A 19174-nucleotide genomic window follows, 5' to 3' on the forward strand; every position below is an offset into this window, starting at 1 on the left:
TGGATTTTTTTGTTTGGCAGGGTTCAAGAACCAGTGCCTGGTACAGTGAATGACTGGATAGTGGAGCATCAAGCCAGACTTCAGCTAGCGTTTGAGGGTGCCAGGGAGCGTCTTGCTATGGCCGCAGGGCGGCGTAAGGAGCGCCATGATTACCGGGTGAAGGCTGCACCGTTACAGGAGAACCAGTTAGTGTATGTACGTGATCTTGTAGTCCGGGGCCGACATAAAATCCAAGACCTCTGGAGTTCAGTGGTGCATAAGGTATTGAAAACCCCTAGGTTGGGGGGTGTGGTTTATACTGTCGCACCAGTTGATGCTCTAGAGAAGGTCAAGCATGTTCATCGGACCATGCTTAAGCCCTGTGTTGGTTGTGAAGTCGAAGGTGATCCTCAGCCTTTTCCAGCTGAAGAGGTGGCTACCTCCGAGGACTCGTTTGAGCAGGAGCTCTGGGTTCAGATCCCTGCAGTGGAGGGGAATACAGCGTCATCTGCCCCTGGGGCTGCCTGTACAGGTCTTTCCCAGTGCCCCCAGTCGTTGGCTGCAGCGTTGCCTCCAGCCATGCCAATTCACTCTGGGGTAGGCGGGGAGGAATATGCCTCTTGGCATACGGGTACCCCTTCAAGACCCTCTGTAGTCACCACTCAAGTGATGGAACAGCCAAGTACCAGTGGGGTAGGGATACGAAGAACCGCCAGGACCACTGCAGGCCGACATACTAATCTTTATCATCTTCCTAGGTCGGTAGGGGGCGTGGCCTTAGGGGCTGTGAGTTCTTCCGGACCTGTGTCTCATGCGGTAGGGGCTGTGTTTAGACCTTGGCAGTAACTCGGGGTTTGGTTGTAGCTGTCCATCGTCGGGACGACGATGCAAAATCCTGGGGTAGATTGTAATGAGGTGGAGCTGGAGGGTGCGATCTGGTTGGGGCATGGTAATTTCATTAACCTGATTGCTTAATTGTTGCAGCCAGCACGCGTATATAGGACCCGGTTGTGGTTGCGTGTGTGTGACTGATTTGCAAGCGTGACGTGACTCTCCGTGCGCTAGTATCTCCTTTTCCGGAAGTTGTGGCTATATCCAACGCTGCAGGTAGGGCATCAGTGGACGGGGTCGTTTGCTTGCTGTATGGGTGGTTGTAATGTGCTTTTGGTATCTTTCTTACAGTTGCAAGGGCTTAGTAAATCTAGCAGCTTGCGGTTGCTTCCGCTTTTAAGGCTTTCCAACTTTTACCGCGTGTAATCTGCCAGGTATGTCTCGTCTCCGTTTACCAACGTTTGGGTAGTAGGGGCATACCTAATACTGTGTTTGTATTTGTAGTGGATCGCGACTTGGAGTGTCCCGGACCGACGTGAGCCAGACCATCAACGGGATACTAAGTCACTACAAGTGCTGCTGTTTTGCCGGATGTTTTATGTTTTGTTTCATGTTTTAATGGGTTTTAAGTATTAAGGTTTTATTGATTGGATGTACATTGGGGGGGTGTCGTTGGGAAGGCTTGGTGCTGGTGGGTGAGGATCCGTGTCGGGCGATACCGCGCTGCGTGGTCGCGTTGCTTTCTTGTAGCCCACCCCTTGGGTGGATGTACGTGCGTCATGTACTGCGGGACCCCTTAGAGTGTTGTCTGACTGTATGCCTCCCATTCCCCTCCCGATAACAGCTGCCTGGTTTGTGTTTTCTCTTTTGTCGTGTGATTAGAGTTTTAAACATGATTTGATGTGTATTATTTGTGCTGTGATTTTGGTTTTGTAATTTGCTGTTTGGTTTCTTTGTGTTTTTATTTTGAGTGTGAATAGCCAGCAGCCTAATAAAGGGAGTGTTTATGGTCTTCGCGTCTCCCCTATGGTGATCACGAATCTGTGTCCTTTTATATTGGAGTGGGTTTTGAACTCCGGTATTCTAATTCTCTGGGTGAAATTCCCAGAGTGGCGTAGTCGGCTTGTCCATTTCCGTATTCCCTCGCTACTTCCTCCCTCAGTAACGCCACACAAGCAAAGTTCATTATCATTTACGTATTTTCATTTTGTTCAAAATCACCTGCAGGCACCTGACGTATTCAACCACACTAAAGGCAAATCAGGATTCTCGTTTGAAACACCAGACACGAATCTGAAAATAATGTTGCGTGCGCTAAAGCATGAATTATCTTTCTTAAGCGTCATGCTTCCATACTCAGACACAGAAGTGTTGAATTGTAAGCGTCCGTGCTGTAGACCTGTTCACACGTGCACAATTGCGCTGAGCACATTGTACGACTTTTCCAAGTATGAATACCGTAAAACAGCACTGAAGCACAAAGCACTTCTATTAAAAGCCATTAAAATTATAAATGACTCTCAATACCACAATGTTCTTATAAGGGTGTCATTATGAGACACTATAAGGGGTGGAGGGTGGCACTCTCAGATAAAGGGGTGAATTCTGTTCAGTGATTACTCCATCTATCACCCCAACACCCAGAGCGACAGAGCGATTTGGGGGGGGCATTTTACAGTCCGGGTTCTTTAATGCTCGCCGTAAGGCGAAGGCTGAAGCGTATTAGCGCGAGTGCTATTAGAGGTGTACAGAAAGGAACCGAACAAGAATGAAAATTAAAAAGAACACACTATTTAATCCAGTATATATTTATTGGGGGGGGGGGGGGGGGGGGCAGTAGCAAAAAACATTTTAGGGGGCTAAAACAGCCCTAAGATGCCCCACCCCATGTCGCCACGAACATGACAGCGACTATAAAAACCAAAAGTAGCAATGCAAGAATTCTGTCCCAGGAAGCTTCACAGCAGTCACCAAGAAGCCAAAGCGCACTCCCTCAGCTGGAGGAGTATAGTGGGGGTGGGGGGGGGGGGTCCAGGGACCTCGCGTGACTCCAGCTCTGCCAGAAAAGCACAAGGTTTCTGCCCCCACTCAATGAAATATGAAACACTTCTGAAAATACCTCGTTTAAAAACCTTCGCCCTCCAAATCCGACAGCTGACAGGAAGTACAAAATATGGAGACGAAAAGTTCAAGGAAATCAAAACGATTCCTGAACATCGTTAAATATGCATTACTATAACACACGAGCTCCGAGACTTAATTCTGCCAGCTGAAGTAGGGAAATGTAGCACTGTGAAATATGGGGACAGTGAGAAAATACATTGCAAGTGAATTCTGTAATCGGTGGCTAATGGTGTTAATGAGAGAGACGTGTAGAGAGGCTGAACTCACTGCAGTATTTATCCGTGATAGAAGTTGAACCCCCTTTGAGGACTTAGATAAATAAATGGAAAATAAATATCTACAAATGAAATAGAGCCCTCTGCTTAAATGTTTGGTGGTCAAAGTTTTTGGGAAAATATCAAGAAAAATAACACAATATCGGGTCAAGCAAGAGACGAAGAGGGTTACTATGGGGACACCGTGACTGACATATTATAGCCATAACGGCCATCCGGACAAATTCATTAATTAGAGTGAAACAAGGACAGTCGCAGCTGATGGCATCCGAGTTACATTCAAACATCTATAATATTATCCCTAGAGCAGCGATTCTCTACCCATGGGTCGCGACCCAAATTTGGTTCGAGGCAAATTGTGGTGAAAGGGTCGTGAGGCAAAGTTGGAAATGCAAGCTCCTATGCTGATCCACGATCAGATTTCCCATCCCCCAAATGCTATGATTAACCAGTATAAACGGGTCTCGGGTCTGCGAATGCTTTGCGCAAAACTAGCGAACACTCGAACAATCCAAGAAGCCCAACCAAAGATAGTTAATTAAAAATTCACTGGCAGATCCAATCAGATCTGTGCGATAGGCATCGATTGGCGTGAATCGCAGAGTGCACTGCGTGCTTGACCACAGCCTTAATTTAGACCTGTACTTGATATAGGGTCGCGACTGAACTGGAATGGTAAAAACTGGGTCACGGTACAAAACTGTTGAGAACCACTGGCCTAGAGCAAGATACTTTACTTAGTTGCATCCTGAAATAAAAGCATAACTGATTAAATAAAAGCAATACTAATTAATTCACCGCGCAAGTCCATTTTGCATTCTAATAATTCAGGCTTTACTACCCGTTTCTCATAAAATAGAGGGAATATATAGTCACTTATCTACAGCATAATCAATCGTCAGCAAATTTCAAAGCTTTAGGTGGGTAAGATTTAAAGCAATTACTAGCTGGGCAAAAAACATGGATGCACACCGAAAGCATTCGGCATAAGCTGTTTCACATCGTTCATATTTAGGAATTAAAAATGACGGCATAAGAAAGGAGGTTGGGGTATCGGCTGATTTGTTAAAAATCTGGTGTAACTGGGCAGTTAAACCAGGCATGTCAGAATTATCGGCGAACACATATTGAGGAGTACAAGTTGACAAAACGGGTCTCCGCCAGGGTCACGTGTGTGGAGCTTGCATGTTCTCCCCATGTCATCGTGGGGTTTCCTCCGGGTACTCCGGTGTCCTCCCACAGTCCAAAAACATTCTAAGGCTAATTGGAGTTGCTAAATTGCCCGTAGGTGTGCATGTGTACGTGAATGGTGTGTGAGTGTGCCCTGCGATGGGCTGGTCCCCCATCCTGGGTTATTCCCTGCCTCGTGCCCATTGCTTCCGGGATAGGCTCCGGACCCCCCACGACCCAGTAGGATAAGCGGTTTGGAAAATGGATGGATGAATTTGACAAAACGTTGCGTGTTTTTAATGGTCGTAAAGATTACTATGATCTCTTCGAACGGTATAACTGCCTTCAGAAGCTAGGGAAGAATTTTAGTTAAAACAATCACACCCCATATAAACGGAAACGCCATTTCGTACATATGCTAAATTATGCCTCATTATGCTTCTTTGTTGGGGCCACTTGACAACCAGGTTACTCTATGCTGCTTTACAATGCAAATGAATGGAAATAACACCATTATACATAAAACCCACCTGAAAAGAAGTAGCTGCAATAATTATGCTACTTTTAATTTGGTCCATAATCAGTGCCAGGGGTTAGCAGCGGCTGAGTTATTTGCAGAGCAATGACAGGTTTTGTTCATACACCCATCCTGCTTTTATAAATAAATTATTCAGTCGTAATGAGTCTGGAGTCCATCGGAGGCAGCAGAGCGCATGAGGCAGCGGGCCCCACAACATGGAGGCTTCACTCCAGGGCAAACCGCTCACACACCTATTCAATAAGCACCTGAGGTCATAATTTGATAAAAAAAAATACTAATGATCCACTGCTTATTCAAGAACAGACAACAGCAAAAAACATAAAAGGACACTTCAAAAGAATTATATTAAACTGAAAAGAAAGCCCGGATTAGCATGAAAATAAACACCTTGTTTCCGAGTCGTGGCTGGGGCGGCCATCAGCATACCATCATCTCCACATCTTCAGGATACGGTTGCTAAGAGACAGCGAGGAGAGTCTCTATTTATAGAGAATCATGGCCTGGAATTCCTGATGCAGAATGTCGCACGGCTGAAAAACAGCGAGAAGTGCACCTAAGTGTCACTACTGCTCAACAGAAGAGGCAGAAAGGATCCGACCGTCTTCCAAGGCCGCGAGAAACGAAGGTGCGACCAAACCTGTTCATGCACAGAGACCAGGAGCCGTTTTTACTTTCCATACAGAAATATATTTTACACAATATGCTGCATTAAACACAATTAGTCTTTTTATCTCACCTTATATTTAATAACATTTTCTTGATTATTATTATCATGTTTTAATTAACAATAATCTGGTACGGAAATGTGTGGACCAGAAATGTCTAATTACACCATTAGCTCCCAGCCACGGATACAATTTTATATATTTTAGCTACAAATTAAACAAACGTCAGTACAAAAAGGAAGCCATCTACAATAGAAAAATACAGCGTTTTACTACCTTTCTAGAGTTTCAATAGAGCCCAGGGTGAACGATTATGGCAATTATGAGGAGGGCGGCGGAGGCGGAGGTGGGGGTGGTGGAAAGTGCTGGAACGGCAGGCCATGCAGCGGAGGAGGCGGCCCCATCTCTTGGCCAGGCCACGGCATGGGCATGTGTGGAGGGGGCGGAGGTGGGAAGGGCAGGAAGTATGGAGGCGGGGGCTGGAAAGGGGGCGGGAACAGGCAGGGGAAGCCCATGGCAGCCAGCTTGTGGGAGTCCGGGGGGGGGCCCATCATTCTGCCGTCGGGAGGGTAGAAGCAGGGGCGGGCCGCCGCGCCTCGCTGGGGCAAGCGCCAGCTGGGGAACCCCCCCTCCGGATGCGGGTTCACACCCCTGCCGCGGTACCCCCCCCCAGCAGGTCTGGGCTGTCTGTGTTGCAAGGCTTGACCCAGGCTCTCATCTGGGGAGGGGGCAAGAGAAAACATAGCTAGCTGGCTACAAATAAAACATTAACCTGAGATACATTTCAGCAAAAATATCCTAAATGTGCTAATTAGTTTAAAGCATTTAACTTTCACTAAGACACACAACACTATTATTAATAAAATCACATGAATTGATAGGCAGTTTGTTTTAATAAGTTATTTATAAAGTAGGAACCCTTCTGCACCAAAATTCCAACTGGTATTCATGCTTCCCGTTTATGCATCCTTTCCTCCCAGGAGCAGTTTTTCCTTCTTCGTCAAAAAGGCTTTTGAAATGCCCCCCCACACTAAATCCAGCTCCACCCGACCCACCAAAAACACAGTGATACTGACCGTGATACTAAAACCCAGGGTCTGTGCAGAATCCGAAACCTTACGGCTCCTCAAAGCGCATTCCGAACAAACACATCATTCGTCAACACGGCCGTTTCCAGACCCTAAACCTGTCTCAAGACTTAAAAGGTGTTTTAACGCACTGAATGGCTAATTCCCGCTAGCCCAGAGTCACGCTTTCACTCCGCTCGCGAAACTCGCTGCTTCCGAGCGAGGTGTCTCGCACGTGGGCTGGCCATGAGGAACAGATGTGCTCCTCGGCTGGCGGGGGCCGTTAAGCCCCGGCACGAGTGCGGCGGCACAGAGTTAACAAACCAAGACTGCTTTTTGGTTGTCTTGTTCATCATGCGACCGCTGGCTAAGGGTCAAGAAGCCACTCTGCTTGTACGGAAAGCACAGGTTTACTTTTAAGCACTGGTGCATCAGTCTCAGAGCATCGATTCGTAAAGGTTAGAAGAAAATGTCGTGCTCCGGAGGTCACAGCTGAACCATGTTGCCGCATTTTCTGCTTAATTCGACTCAAAAGGATGAGCGGAAATTTGGGGTGACACTTCATGCTTTGCCCCTTTTCTGCCACTATGCTTCTTAGGTTAATACAAAGTAGTGATGAATGTAATTCACATGTAAATACAAATATACTACCAGACGCTACATTAATTGTTTGACCATAACAATGCAAACTTCAGTAAAACGAAACTTGCTGCCAAAATATAGCGATGAATGTTTTTTTGTGCTTGGGTGCGTTGCTCGATGGGTTAAGACTCGGAAGGTCGCAGGTTCAAATCTCAGGGCTGGCAGAGTGATGCCACTATTGGGCGTTTGTGCAAGGCCCGTAACCCCAGTTGCTCCAGGAACTGACTGCCCCGGCTTTCTCAAAAGTGGATGGAAGCGTTCGTACCAAACACATCGTGCATTTAATTAGATCCACTCCATTCACTCTGATGTATTGCTGTAATATGTTAGCGTGGCGAAACATAGTGGGCACTCAGAAAGCCAACTGATGGGTTTATACAAACAGAAAATTAAACCTAGTGGCATCCAGACCCAGGGCGAACCAAGTAAATTCACAACCCGCAAAGCCATCCGACGAAGAAAGTGTGACCGCAACACATCTGGAAAATGAGCCATTTGCTGCTAAACGAGTCTACAAGGCAGCATCCAATCTGGGAAGCGCGGCTCTAACAGGCCAAGCGGTATCACATGCGGAACTGCGCGCCTCGCTGAAGTGTGGGCGGAGCCCCAACGGGGCCACAAAACAAAATGGAGTGTGCGCCCACTCACCGGCGTCGCATGGGTCCGACGTGGGGGGCTTCTGCTGAATGTTCTTCTTCTTCTTCTTCTGTTTAGCCATCTTCTCCTCCTCATCGTCGCTGAAATCCAAAGCCTGATGCCAGCATTTTTTAAAACATAATCGACAATTAATTATTACGAAAGAAACGAAACGCCAAACAAAACAAACACACAAACAAAACAACAACAACTACTACTACTATTCATAATTGTTATTTTTGTCATTATTGCTAGGTGCCAACAATTCGATGTCCACTTCTGGTGGCTAACAGACGGCCTTCCTCCAAGACACTGACGGTCTTTGTCTTTGAGAGGGGGCTTCTATGTAAAACTCGATTTATAAAACTACTGTACTTCTCATACCTAAGAAAAATTCATGACACTTATCGAAACAGATTTAAAATGATATTATGAATTTTTACTCAATTTTCTTGGGTTTGCGACAGACAGATAGACGTGCAATACGCACACCACTTCTCGCACTGAGAAAATATGGCACCCTTCCCTGGGGAAGGACTCTTGGTATCTACCTCAGGTGGAGGTTCCTGGTCGTTCTTCCAGGATGCATCAGAACCTTTAAAGCTTCAGAGAGAGAATCTGTGTTAGCAATGAAAGTATGAATATCTGAAAGGGGCAGTAATGATATTCCTATAAACGTTTCTTTGCTCCTTCACTTTGATAAATTTATTTCAGACTAAAGGCCATGTTTATACAGTCGAATTATCCTTTAGGTTTAAATCTGGGAAGATTTTCCTCATAAGAGTACCGAAGTGAATGACGGAACAAAAATGTACCATTTATTTATGTCATTTTGCCCCAGAATATGGAGAATGTTTGTGCAGTCTTGATCTGCAGAAACAATGAACACTCTTTCAAACTACCATTTTATGTTTAACTGCCCAGTGCACTTCTATTCTATCCAGACATTACGTATCTATGCCCAAAACTTCCAATGTGGAAGTCCGTTCCGGCTACACAGGAAAAACACAGAATGACAGCCGTTCTAGAACAAGGAAAACATTTCTATCATCAGCCTGCTGAATAAATCTGAAAGCGATTAGGGGAATTCGCTGCAACGGTGCTTACATAAATGCATATTAATGCAGAATGACAAGCAGCCGACTGATGCGCGCCGATCTCTATTACAGAACTGACCCAGGGTCAGTGGCCGGACGAGGTAATGCATGACGCGGGCTCGCCAGGTTCACCTCTCATTTTCCAGGACGCTAACCCGTGAGAGCATGAACTGGGGGGATTTTATCCTGTGCATGAAAAGGCAGACCAGTTACAGTAGCTGGAGATTAAAATTTCAGAGATGTATAAAAGGCTGTGTCAATTCAGGAATACCGCTGTCAGCTGTGGCGAGCGCATCCTAATCTATCCAAAAACAAACGAAATAATCCCGTTACGATGGCGTGCGGATCCGGCAGGGCGTGAAAATTCCACGGCTACCGCCGTACTGAGGTATCTCTTTATTTGCAGGAAGCGAGTGGCATACAAACACAACGTCATGGTTTAATTCTTTCCATTCCGTTCCTGTCGGGCGTAGCGGGAGAGGACACGGCCCAGCACCCATAACTCCTCGCCTTCTACTCCCCCATTCCCGCCATTTAGCAACCTTCTAACAAGCCAGTCGTTGGTTCGATTTATCTGCCTGTCAAACGCATCAAGCCAGGTGAATAAATGGGGCGTAGAAAAGGTTAGGCGTCCATCTTGCAGAGGGTCGCCCAAACGACAGGGGCCATAAATATGAACGACAACGTCTTGGGTTGCGTCAAAGCCACGAAGCAGAAGTACGATAAATCTACAGCATGAGCATACTTACACCTTGAGCTGTTCCGTGAAAATGTAATCGGTGAAATCCTTCAGAGAGGGAGCAAAGTACATCGTGTCGTTTAAGTTCAGATCTTTCTCCGAAATGTGATCGGCGGAATTGAACCGGAGAAGGTAGTAGGGCCGGGAGACGGGCCCGAAAATTTCAAACACCTGAAAACAGAAAATCGCAGCCATATTAATAGGTTGGGACCAAATATCTGACGCAGTCCCCCTTAAATGACTAATCGAATCAAAATTATTCTTCTCACCTCAAGGGGAATGTTGACAAGATTCACATCATTCTTTATAAGGCTGAGGCAGTTTAATATCAGAAAGGATGTGACTCACTCTTGACATTATTTTGTCATGTAAGGCCTCCAGAAAAACATAAAACAGGACTGATCTTACCTTTATTAATGTCAACACAGCAGAAGAAAATACAAAACACTAATGTACAAAGGTTCCCCCCCCCCCCCCCCCCAATATTTGAACTACCACAGCAATATAACACTTACCGTAAAACACCCATTCTGACAGACAAAGCCGTTCACACAGGTTACAAATTTATGGCAGAATAGATGGGCCAACACAACTAACGAAGAGACAAGCATCTCATCTCCAGGTGCCGAAGGCCAAACGGGATTTTCAGAATGACGAGCATGAAATAACGCTGTCCTGACTTCAGACTACAGGCTACATTGTCTGTCATTGTCAAGCTAAATTATCTGCCTTGTGCTCCAGTCCAGATGTGGATTGTTAAGGAGAGCTGGAGACACACAGGGGTTAACAATGGGGGTCTCAAACTCAAAATAACCTGGGGGGGAGGGGGGCACTGTCTAGGAGATCTTTAGCTCAACTGGGCCACTAGAGCTCTTTTTTAGGCAAGAGAGAAAAGGGAGGAGGCTTGCATCTTCTGTGGAAAATGAAAGATCGATTTGCGGGCTGTATAAAACCTTCTCACATGCCGGATCAATTTGAGACGTCTGGTTAAGGACATCTGACAGTTAGCAGTGACATTCTGGAGATGTGAGTTACACAGACATGACCAAAAAAAAATTTTTTTTAATCAGTAAAAGGTCACATCACGGTCCACATCTATCCAAGCATTACCAGCTTAAGTCCAGCTGCTAAAATCTAGTCTAGGAGAGGGTTTGGTCTATAAAAGAGAAATATATCAAGGGGAAGTGACCAATAGTGTTATTTCGGTTATTTTTAAAGAGTTCAACTTTAAGTAAATCCACCTGGAAACAAGGTTTCATGTGTTACTACAACGTGCGACATTCTCCCGTGGCAGATCGAAAAGGCGTTTTAAATCAACCGCTTCCTCTGACTCGACCTCCGTGTCGGAGAGCCGTGCTTCATCACAAACATCACCGGGGGAAGGGGGGGGCGTCCAGGACGTACCTTTCCGACGGAGCGTCTCACTTTGTCAAAAATGACGCTGTCATCATTAAGAGGCGGGGTGTCCTTCAGGGATTCAATTATCACTGCGAGAACAAGAGCACCACAAGCGGCAATCAGACGCCGAATGGCGAAACGGGCTCGGCACTGCAGACAGCAAGATAGCAGAGTTAAAGGTTATCGGTCCAGATTACAGCAGGGGGCCTCATTCCAGCAGCCACTTGACGGGGAGTTTGCCGGTGAGATTCACAGCTCCATAAACAAGGACAACAGCAACGGGTCAGAAATGTCAGCAAAGCAACTAAACGTGAAGGGAACACAAAATCAGATCACCAGCAAACGTAAAAACCGTAAAAAAAAAAAAAAAAACTTTAAACGGTGTCTGTTCCTGCTGGATGGAGCCAGCTTTCCATCGGGGTATGAAAGGTAAGGATAGTAAATCCTTAAAAACTGCAGACAGCCTCCCATTAGGCTGGGTTTGAAGGCACTAGTGGAAAACTAGGATATAAATTTATAGACAACAGAAGGTCAGCAGCGCGCCCGGCTTGCCTCACAGCGAAGGGGTTCAACTCGTCATCCTGACGAGCTCCTGAAATCATCGCGGCTATTTTCAGAGAAGGATGAGAAACACGGGCGTTTCTGATAGATCCCCCCCAAGGAAGTGAAACCCACAGCACATGACGTCCAGCCCAAATCAAGGTTCCCACTCGTGCTGGAAAACCTGGAAAACAGTCAACCAGTCATGGAAAACGCAAAATGTCCTGCAAAATAATATACCGCCCTGAAAAAATATTTCAGCAAACGAATAATATTCCAAGCAGGTTCGTGGTATCAGAGCCCGGTGAGATATTTTTCTAGGACAGTATGAAATTTTCCAGGACGTTTTACGTTTTCTCTCAATTTCCATGTGTTACCCATGGCTGGAAAATTGATTAACTATTTTCCAGGTTCTCCAGGATGAGTGGGAACCCTGCAAATACCACAAAGCTGGGAAGTTGAATTGATCATCACTGTGGAAGCGCTGCAGAATATTCTGACGATATTCACTAAGTGTTCTCAAAGAGCCTCTTTATTACATAATAGGACAGCAGACTTAAGAAGCTCTCAAGTCCACATTACAGTGACTACATGAGTGTAACCTGACTGCAAACAGGCATCACACAAGGTTCATGGCCTAATGTCAGAATGCTACCTTAAAAAAAAGTCTGAACATGAAAAAGAAAAGGCTTTATTGTCATTTCCACAAGTACAATGAAAAACGTTCTTCTGTACCTTAAACATATATGATGGTGAACAAATAAAAAGTAGATATCAACTGAATTAAAAAAAAAAGAGTGCAAAAAGCCCCAATTTATTTTATAGCCATTTGTAAGAGAATAGTTTCACAATTGCCAGTTGTGTGACTAATCTAAGCAACATATCAAAATATAAAAAAGCAAATAGCAGCAAATGGAGGGATCTGCATACCTAACTGCTCGACGATGCTGGAAATGACTCCAATGGGCTGGATCTCAGTGTCCTCTGGAAGAATAACCCCGATATCCTGAACTGTTGGCAAGTTCTGCAGGATCAGAAGGTCAAAAGTACCGTGAGTCATCCCACACTCCAGGGGGCGCCGAGCCCCGAGGCAGACTGACTTTTCCATTGCATCGGCTATTAGCAGCTTTGGGTAATTATGGGGCGTAAATAGAGCTGCTTAATATGCATCACGCTGCTGTTACACCTCTGCAGAGTGAGTGTTTCAGTGCACGTGTCAGCGCTTGGCGCACCTATCGCCTGGGTCATGTGACCTGGAGAGTACACACTAAATAATCGCGTACACTGAGCTTCACTATGGTGGACACAGATCACCAGTGACAATGGTGAACAATTTAAAGAACCACACGTAGCAGTTCGTTATTTGATTTACTTATACACACACGTTTGTGTAGACTGACATCAATGCGTCACACAAGATGTGTGGCTCAGAGGGTGATGGCCTCTGCACCTATAAAAAGGAGGTGATTAGTTTGAATCCCATGATCGAGGCCCAGGAAAAAGGGTAGTTGCCAACCAGGTGAAGACAAAGGACAGCTTATTTGGGTGGAAAAAAGTTGTGCCCACTTCAAATGATATATTTTTTTCAAAACAGAAATTTGTTGCTCTGTATCAAAGGGCAACATTGTTCAAAAAGTTGCCCTTTTTATCATCACCCTAATTCAAGTATCGCTCCCACCTGCATATACACACGTCCCAAAGAAGAACAAGATGGGGAAATAGGAAAACTAAAGAATGTAATGGTGCAAATGAAACTTCATTGAATTTAACGTGTTGTACTATGCGACAATAAGAAGTTACGTCATTGATCCCCATGAGGAAATTCTCTTCACGCCTCCCACAGCTTGCTATTTGTCGGTGAGAACAAGCTGGTCGTAAAAAGCAGCCACCCACAGCAGCACCCAGGGGGGGTTAGGAGCCTTGCTCAAGGGCCCGCAGACGTGCCAAGGCCGGACTCAAACCAGCAACCTTCTGATCTCAGACACAGAGGCTTAGCCCGCTGAGCCGCTCGCCGTTACACAACCCAAAATATAACAATGCCCACCCTTGCATGTAACAGGAAGGTCGCTGGTTCGAATCCCACAGTCGACAGTATCTACATTCTAACCTCAAGCGTCACTCTCACATGTCTCAAAGAGCAAGATGGGGTCCAAAATCTAAAGAACATACTGGTGCAAGTGAAACTTCATTTACGGTTTACAGCTTAATTGTGCAATGTTACCCAACTCAAAATATACCCTCAGCTATGTCCACCCACACACCAATACTCAGATCAAGCAAAAAAAATACAAAACCTAGTCAGTCACAGATGAATCAGTTACAATTATTTACAGGCCACATTTGCACACAATACATATGAAATACAGGCTGCATCATAAGCCTTTCGGTCACATACATCATCTGTACATATTGCCTGCAAAAAGCAGAACTGCACAGAAGGTCAGGGAAACAGATGACAAGACGAACACACGCTTGCAGAAGCTCAGAGACCCCCCCCCCCCCCCCCACGGCGTCGAGATTCACCCTAACCTTAATAATGCATAACTATAGTTCTTGCAGAGATCATCACCTTCAAAACGCAATACCAATGGAGTTATTAATTTAGGGATTTTGCCCTAAGATTTTTCTGGTGTGTCAATGACAGATGGCAACAAAAAAAAAGAATGTAACAGCCCATCGCATCACACAGGCGCCAACAACAGCCATCATGTGAACAAAAATGTTAACTGCAGCTCAGACGTGACAGCCAACTGCCGTTGCTCTCATAAATAGCAAGCGATTATTCCCTTACTCACAACCACCATATGGCTCCTCTGTACTCATGAGACCATGGAAAAAGCCTGATTACTTGAGGTTTATGTAAACCAGGTAATATTTAGGACTATACAATGGAAAAATTTTCATTTCCCTCTCAGTTGTGTGTGCTGATAATTTACGACTAATTAATTACAACTATTATTCCAAAAACGACACAATTTATTTAGCAGATTCAAAAAGCAGGAGCCCAGTGGTGACCTCGCTCTGCTGACTATGGGATCCGAACCAGCAACCTTCTGATCAGCACCACAGCCTCCTAGCCCACTGAACCACACACCAGCCCCCCAAAACAAATATATTCCAAATAAAAGTGGCCATGGGTGAACAAGCACCACAAACAAACGTGCTCCTCTACAGTAATTTGTTCAAAAAGCACAGCCAAGCTCTATTAGTGAGATACAGAGGTGGGTAGTTCGGGTCCAAAAAGTAAAAGTTTAGAACAAGATTTTGTTTCAAACAACCAGTTAAGAATAAAGAGTCACAGAGAACTCAACTGGGTGGTTGCCTATTGACCTCTTGTTAGACTACAAGCAGATGCTTTTACAAGGATAAATATAAATTCGAGGACATTCACTTCGATATCACTGACCTCAATAAGGATTTCGTCTTGAGTCTTAATGGGTAGAGGTCTCTTTCCATTATTGACACCAACAAAGTCGTCGTCGTCCTCTGGCTGTTCAAGAATTCCAAGGGATGAGGAAGAGGAAGATGAGGATGACGAAGAATCTGAATCACTACAGGAAAGTGTGGAAGAAAAACATAAAAGATCAGACCAATTTCACCACATTTCTTTCTGATCACAACTTGAGTGGAGGAGGATCCATAGCGTTCGTCATGGCAACCTGCAGGAGGCATAACAAAGCTCAGATGTATTCTTACCCATTTCTAGAACAATCCATGAGCTTTACGACATAAGGGGCAGCAGCAGCGTGTGGCTCAGCTGGCTAATCCTCCACGCCCGTGATCGGAAGGTCGCTGGTTTGAGCCCAGCCTCTGCCTTTAACCCTCAACTTCCTGGGTGCTGCTGTGGGTGGCTGCCCTTCACGACCAGCTTGCTCTTACCAAGCAGGGGGAGGCGTAAAAAGAATTTCGCTATAGGCATCGATAAAGTATCGATTACGTAATAGGTGACACTACCTGTCATTTACATTTATTTAGCAAAGTGGTGTAATTGAGGGTTACGACCCTCACTTAAGGGCTCAAGTGAGAAATCACTCTCCTTGCCCTGGGATTTGAACCAGCGACCTTCTGATCACTGGCACTGCAGCCTAACTGGCACTGCAGCCTAACTGGCACTGCAGCCTAACTGGCACTGCAGCCTAACTGGCACTGCAGCCTAACTGGCACAGCTATACATTGTCCCACTTTGATACCAAACCATAATGCCTGAGGACTCTCTTTAGGTCATTAGATCATAGGCCTTACTGAAGGCCCGGAGGTGCTGTTAGAAGATCAATCAAAGTGGTTTTGGTTTTAATGTAAAGCTCCAAGAGGCAACATGGGTAATTTGGCTAATACACAGCTGTTCGGTATGTGTTGTCATACTAGGAAACTTTACCTCCAATAAAATTTACTGCTTTAAATAAACATCGGGCCGCTTTGGATAAATGCAAGGATTATAACAAGCGGATTCATCTATGGCAGCGTCTCCCAATCCGGCCCTTGGGGACCCACAGTCGGTCCATGTTTTTGCTCCCTCCAAGCTCCCTGCTAAGCAGTCCACATCTTGGCTCCTACAAGGAGTTGGGAGGGAGCAAAAACATGGACCGTTGTTGGGTCCCCAAGTACTGAATTGGGAAACACTGATCTAACAGTATATTTAAACAAGCAGAATTAGAAACCACACAATGCAGGGTTTCTCAGTGGGCATCCCTGGAGATGTTCAAACTACCCCCTGCTGCTACTGAAGCTTGCATCTTCAACCCCTGTTGAGCGGGTTTCCTTCTAGGAATAGTCTCTAAATATTTAAATCATGGTCTTCCAGATCTGAGTCCTGCTGATTTTCCAGCCTTCTTTTACCTGTGAACTTGGCATGAAGCCTCTGACCAATCAGAATCAGTAATTATTAAACTAACTACCCGAGAGAACTGAAAACAAGGCCTGGATTTGGATTGGAGATCCAGATCTGAAAAGCCCTACCCTAGTACATTTGTGTGGCCTATGACGGACTGGGATTCGACCTATTCCTATCTGAGATAGGTTCCAGCCCCCCACTACCTAATGTAGGCAAATATAGCAAGAAGCGTAGAAGATGTGGACCGTCTGGGTCCCCCCAAAGCCCGGTCTGAGAAGCACTGCCCTAGGTGATTGTCTCAGTATGCCAACATTCTGCCTTAATACCTGTCTGATGAGGAATCCTCAGATGTGGAACTTTCATCGCTGTCCCCAGAGGCACTCTGCTTTGCCCCAGGGTCCCTTGATAACAATAAGGCTCCACTAGTAAGTGGCAATCGCACACAGTCCCCATTCACTTCTGTAGGCCCCGGGGAGCTGGTAAAATTGAGCGTCTCCATTTTGCATGAGACACTGACGTCCATGTCTTCATGCTGGACCCCGTACCCTGAGCCTGATCGCTCGCTCTCCACGATGCCACCGGGACCATCAGTCATCGACTCTGGGTCTCCAGTCATCTCGCTTAAATGACGCTCCGCTGACGCGTCGACTGTAATGGACGACTGACCCTCAGAGTCCATCTTTGTCTCATCGCTTCCAGCTGTAACAGCGTCCAGCGGATTACAAGATGAGTCATTTATGCACGCAGGCTCAGACAGCGCCGACGATGGGTTCGCTGTCACTGCAGCAATGTTTTCCTCTACATCTCCTGCAGCATCTCCCACTGGCTGTTCAGCTGGACACTCAATACCCACGTCAGGCTGCTCTTCCATCTTTTAAATATCTGATCATCAGCATAGGTCTCTAAAAATAGAAACAACGGTGCATTAAATTATAATTACAACCCAGATCTGCACATTAACTTTCGAGATACTGATTTCATAACCACCACCATTTAAATTAGGCTGAATTATAAAATTAAGGTTATAAACGGTTGTTACAATACAACTCGTGTTTTTGTAATAACCAGTTTTATTACAATTATTTACCTACATATTAACACCCTGGAAGAAATATGTTTATGTATAATCGGAAGCGTCGTCATGATTTTAATACTATACATATATATATACCAATTACTAGAGTAACTTGAACTTTTCCTGGTAACACTTCTCTGGTAATTACGTAAGCATTTCGTAAATATCTCATTCTATTATTATTGCAAGTTAACTGTCAAGCTCACATCCAAATTGATTAATTCGTTATCCTTTTCATCAATACTCAAACCAGCTGCCACGCCACTAACTACATACGTAATTAACACTGAATGTAAACAAAAGGGGACATTAACCAAGGAAAGCAAAGGCAGCAGCCAAACCAAAGCAGAATTTGCCGTATCAAGTAACATTTGCAAAGCCATTTCACATTTTATAGGGTATGTACGGTTCTCACCTGGCACACTCGTACCGTTAGTACTTCAGAGCACGTTGCTGTCGTTATCTACTCGAGTCCCTTCCGGCCACTTCTTTTTACGTCACAATGACGTGCTGGTGCGAGTCTGATCGCTAGGTTACTTTTTTACTGGGAGCACGATATTTCTTATATGTAAAGTTAGGTTACAAAATCTATATCAGGGAGGACATTATGAGCTGCTATGAGTTTTACAGACTACTTTAAAACTGAAAGGCTCCCGTGTTTGACTAAATAGTTGAGTTCGTCTTGTGCTTTTACTGGTTTGTTTCCTTGATTGACAGACTCATCCAACTATTTCACATTAAGACTAGTGGCACATGCATGATTATAGGACACTGACCAATCAGCACACAGAAGGAACTAATTTTTTATTGAAATGGTAGTTTACAAATCCTGCCCCAGCTCAGTGTGCTCTCCCCCATGGATTATCTGGTCACCCTAATGCAAGGAAAATCAACCACATGTATTAACATCGATAGATAGACATTCTTGTGAGAAACTGTTGAAAGTCATTAAAAAGAAATTATGATTTTAGATTTAAATTGCAATGTCTAGTGCATGTATCACATCCTCTGTTTGACATTCATCCTACAATATGCCATCCCAAGATAATATAGTGTGTGTGTGGTGGGTTTGCATAGATCACATTTGAGGACCAAAATGTCCCCAAAGTTTGGTAAAACCTGAAACTTCCTTACTTTTGGGGACACGTCTTCAGGTCCCCATTTGGATAACCTCAATTTTATAAAAAAAATATGTGAATGCAATCAAAAAAATAAAAGTGCCAAAAGTCTTGTATTTTGGTTGGTTACTTATGGTTAAGGTTAGAGCTGGGTGGGGGTTAAGGGTGTCGTGATTAGGGTTCTTCCCATAGAAATGAATGGACGGTCCCTGTTTAGATAGGAAGACCAAATTGTGTGTGTGTGTGTGTGTGTGTGTGTGTGTGTGTGTGTGTGTGTGTGTGTGTGTGTGTGTGTGTGTGTGTGTGTGTGTGTGTGTGTGTGTGTGCATTATGTATGGTGTCCTCCAATGAACATGCATGTTACCAGGATACAGTTTTGTGGTGCATTGTGAGACGTGAATTATTATTAAATAGGTCGTTTACAAAGAAGATGGCAATAGGAATCC

At 45.0% G+C, this 19174-nt stretch overlaps 1 protein-coding gene and 1 long non-coding RNA gene across 2 annotated transcripts; one reads left to right on the forward strand and one right to left on the reverse strand.

Moving 5' to 3' along the window:
* The first annotated feature begins 946 nt into the window (after positions 1–946).
* LOC125720765 (uncharacterized) lies at positions 947–1822 on the forward strand. The gene is made up of 2 exons (XR_007385568.1): positions 947–1244; positions 1315–1822. It is a non-coding gene; the product is annotated as an uncharacterized LOC125720765 (long non-coding RNA).
* Positions 1823–5584: 3762 nt separating this feature from the next.
* Positions 5585–18142, reverse strand: naf1 (nuclear assembly factor 1 homolog (S. cerevisiae)). The gene is made up of 9 exons (XM_048996457.1): positions 18026–18142; positions 16862–17437; positions 15111–15255; positions 12635–12728; positions 11171–11253; positions 9777–9937; positions 8482–8533; positions 7943–8045; positions 5585–6303 (listed from the first exon to the last, which is right to left on the reverse strand). The coding sequence occupies exons 2-9, from the start codon at positions 17404–17406 to the stop codon at positions 5906–5908; spliced, it is 1581 nt and encodes a 526-aa protein (XP_048852414.1). The 5' UTR covers positions 17407–17437; positions 18026–18142; the 3' UTR covers positions 5585–5905.
* Positions 18143–19174: the final 1032 nt, after the last annotated feature.

The sequence above is a fragment of the Brienomyrus brachyistius genome, chromosome 25 (assembly GCF_023856365.1).
Source record: "Brienomyrus brachyistius isolate T26 chromosome 25, BBRACH_0.4, whole genome shotgun sequence".
Lineage (NCBI taxonomy): Eukaryota > Metazoa > Chordata > Actinopteri > Osteoglossiformes > Mormyridae > Brienomyrus > Brienomyrus brachyistius.

Bases quoted from the DNA above. Each gene is read 5' to 3' on its own strand.
- naf1 (XM_048996457.1), bottom strand. From the start codon at position 17,406: ATGGAAGAGCAGCCTGACGTGGGTATTGAGTGTCCAGCTGAACAGCCA. The intron at 12,729-15,110 runs GTCAGTGATATC...CTGATCCTGCAG, and splicing joins AAGACGAAATCCTTATTGAG to AACTTGCCAACAGTTCAGGA. The intron at 6,304-7,942 runs GTGAGTGGGCGC...CCCCCTCCCCAG, and splicing joins GTCGGACCCATGCGACGCCG to ATGAGAGCCTGGGTCAAGCC.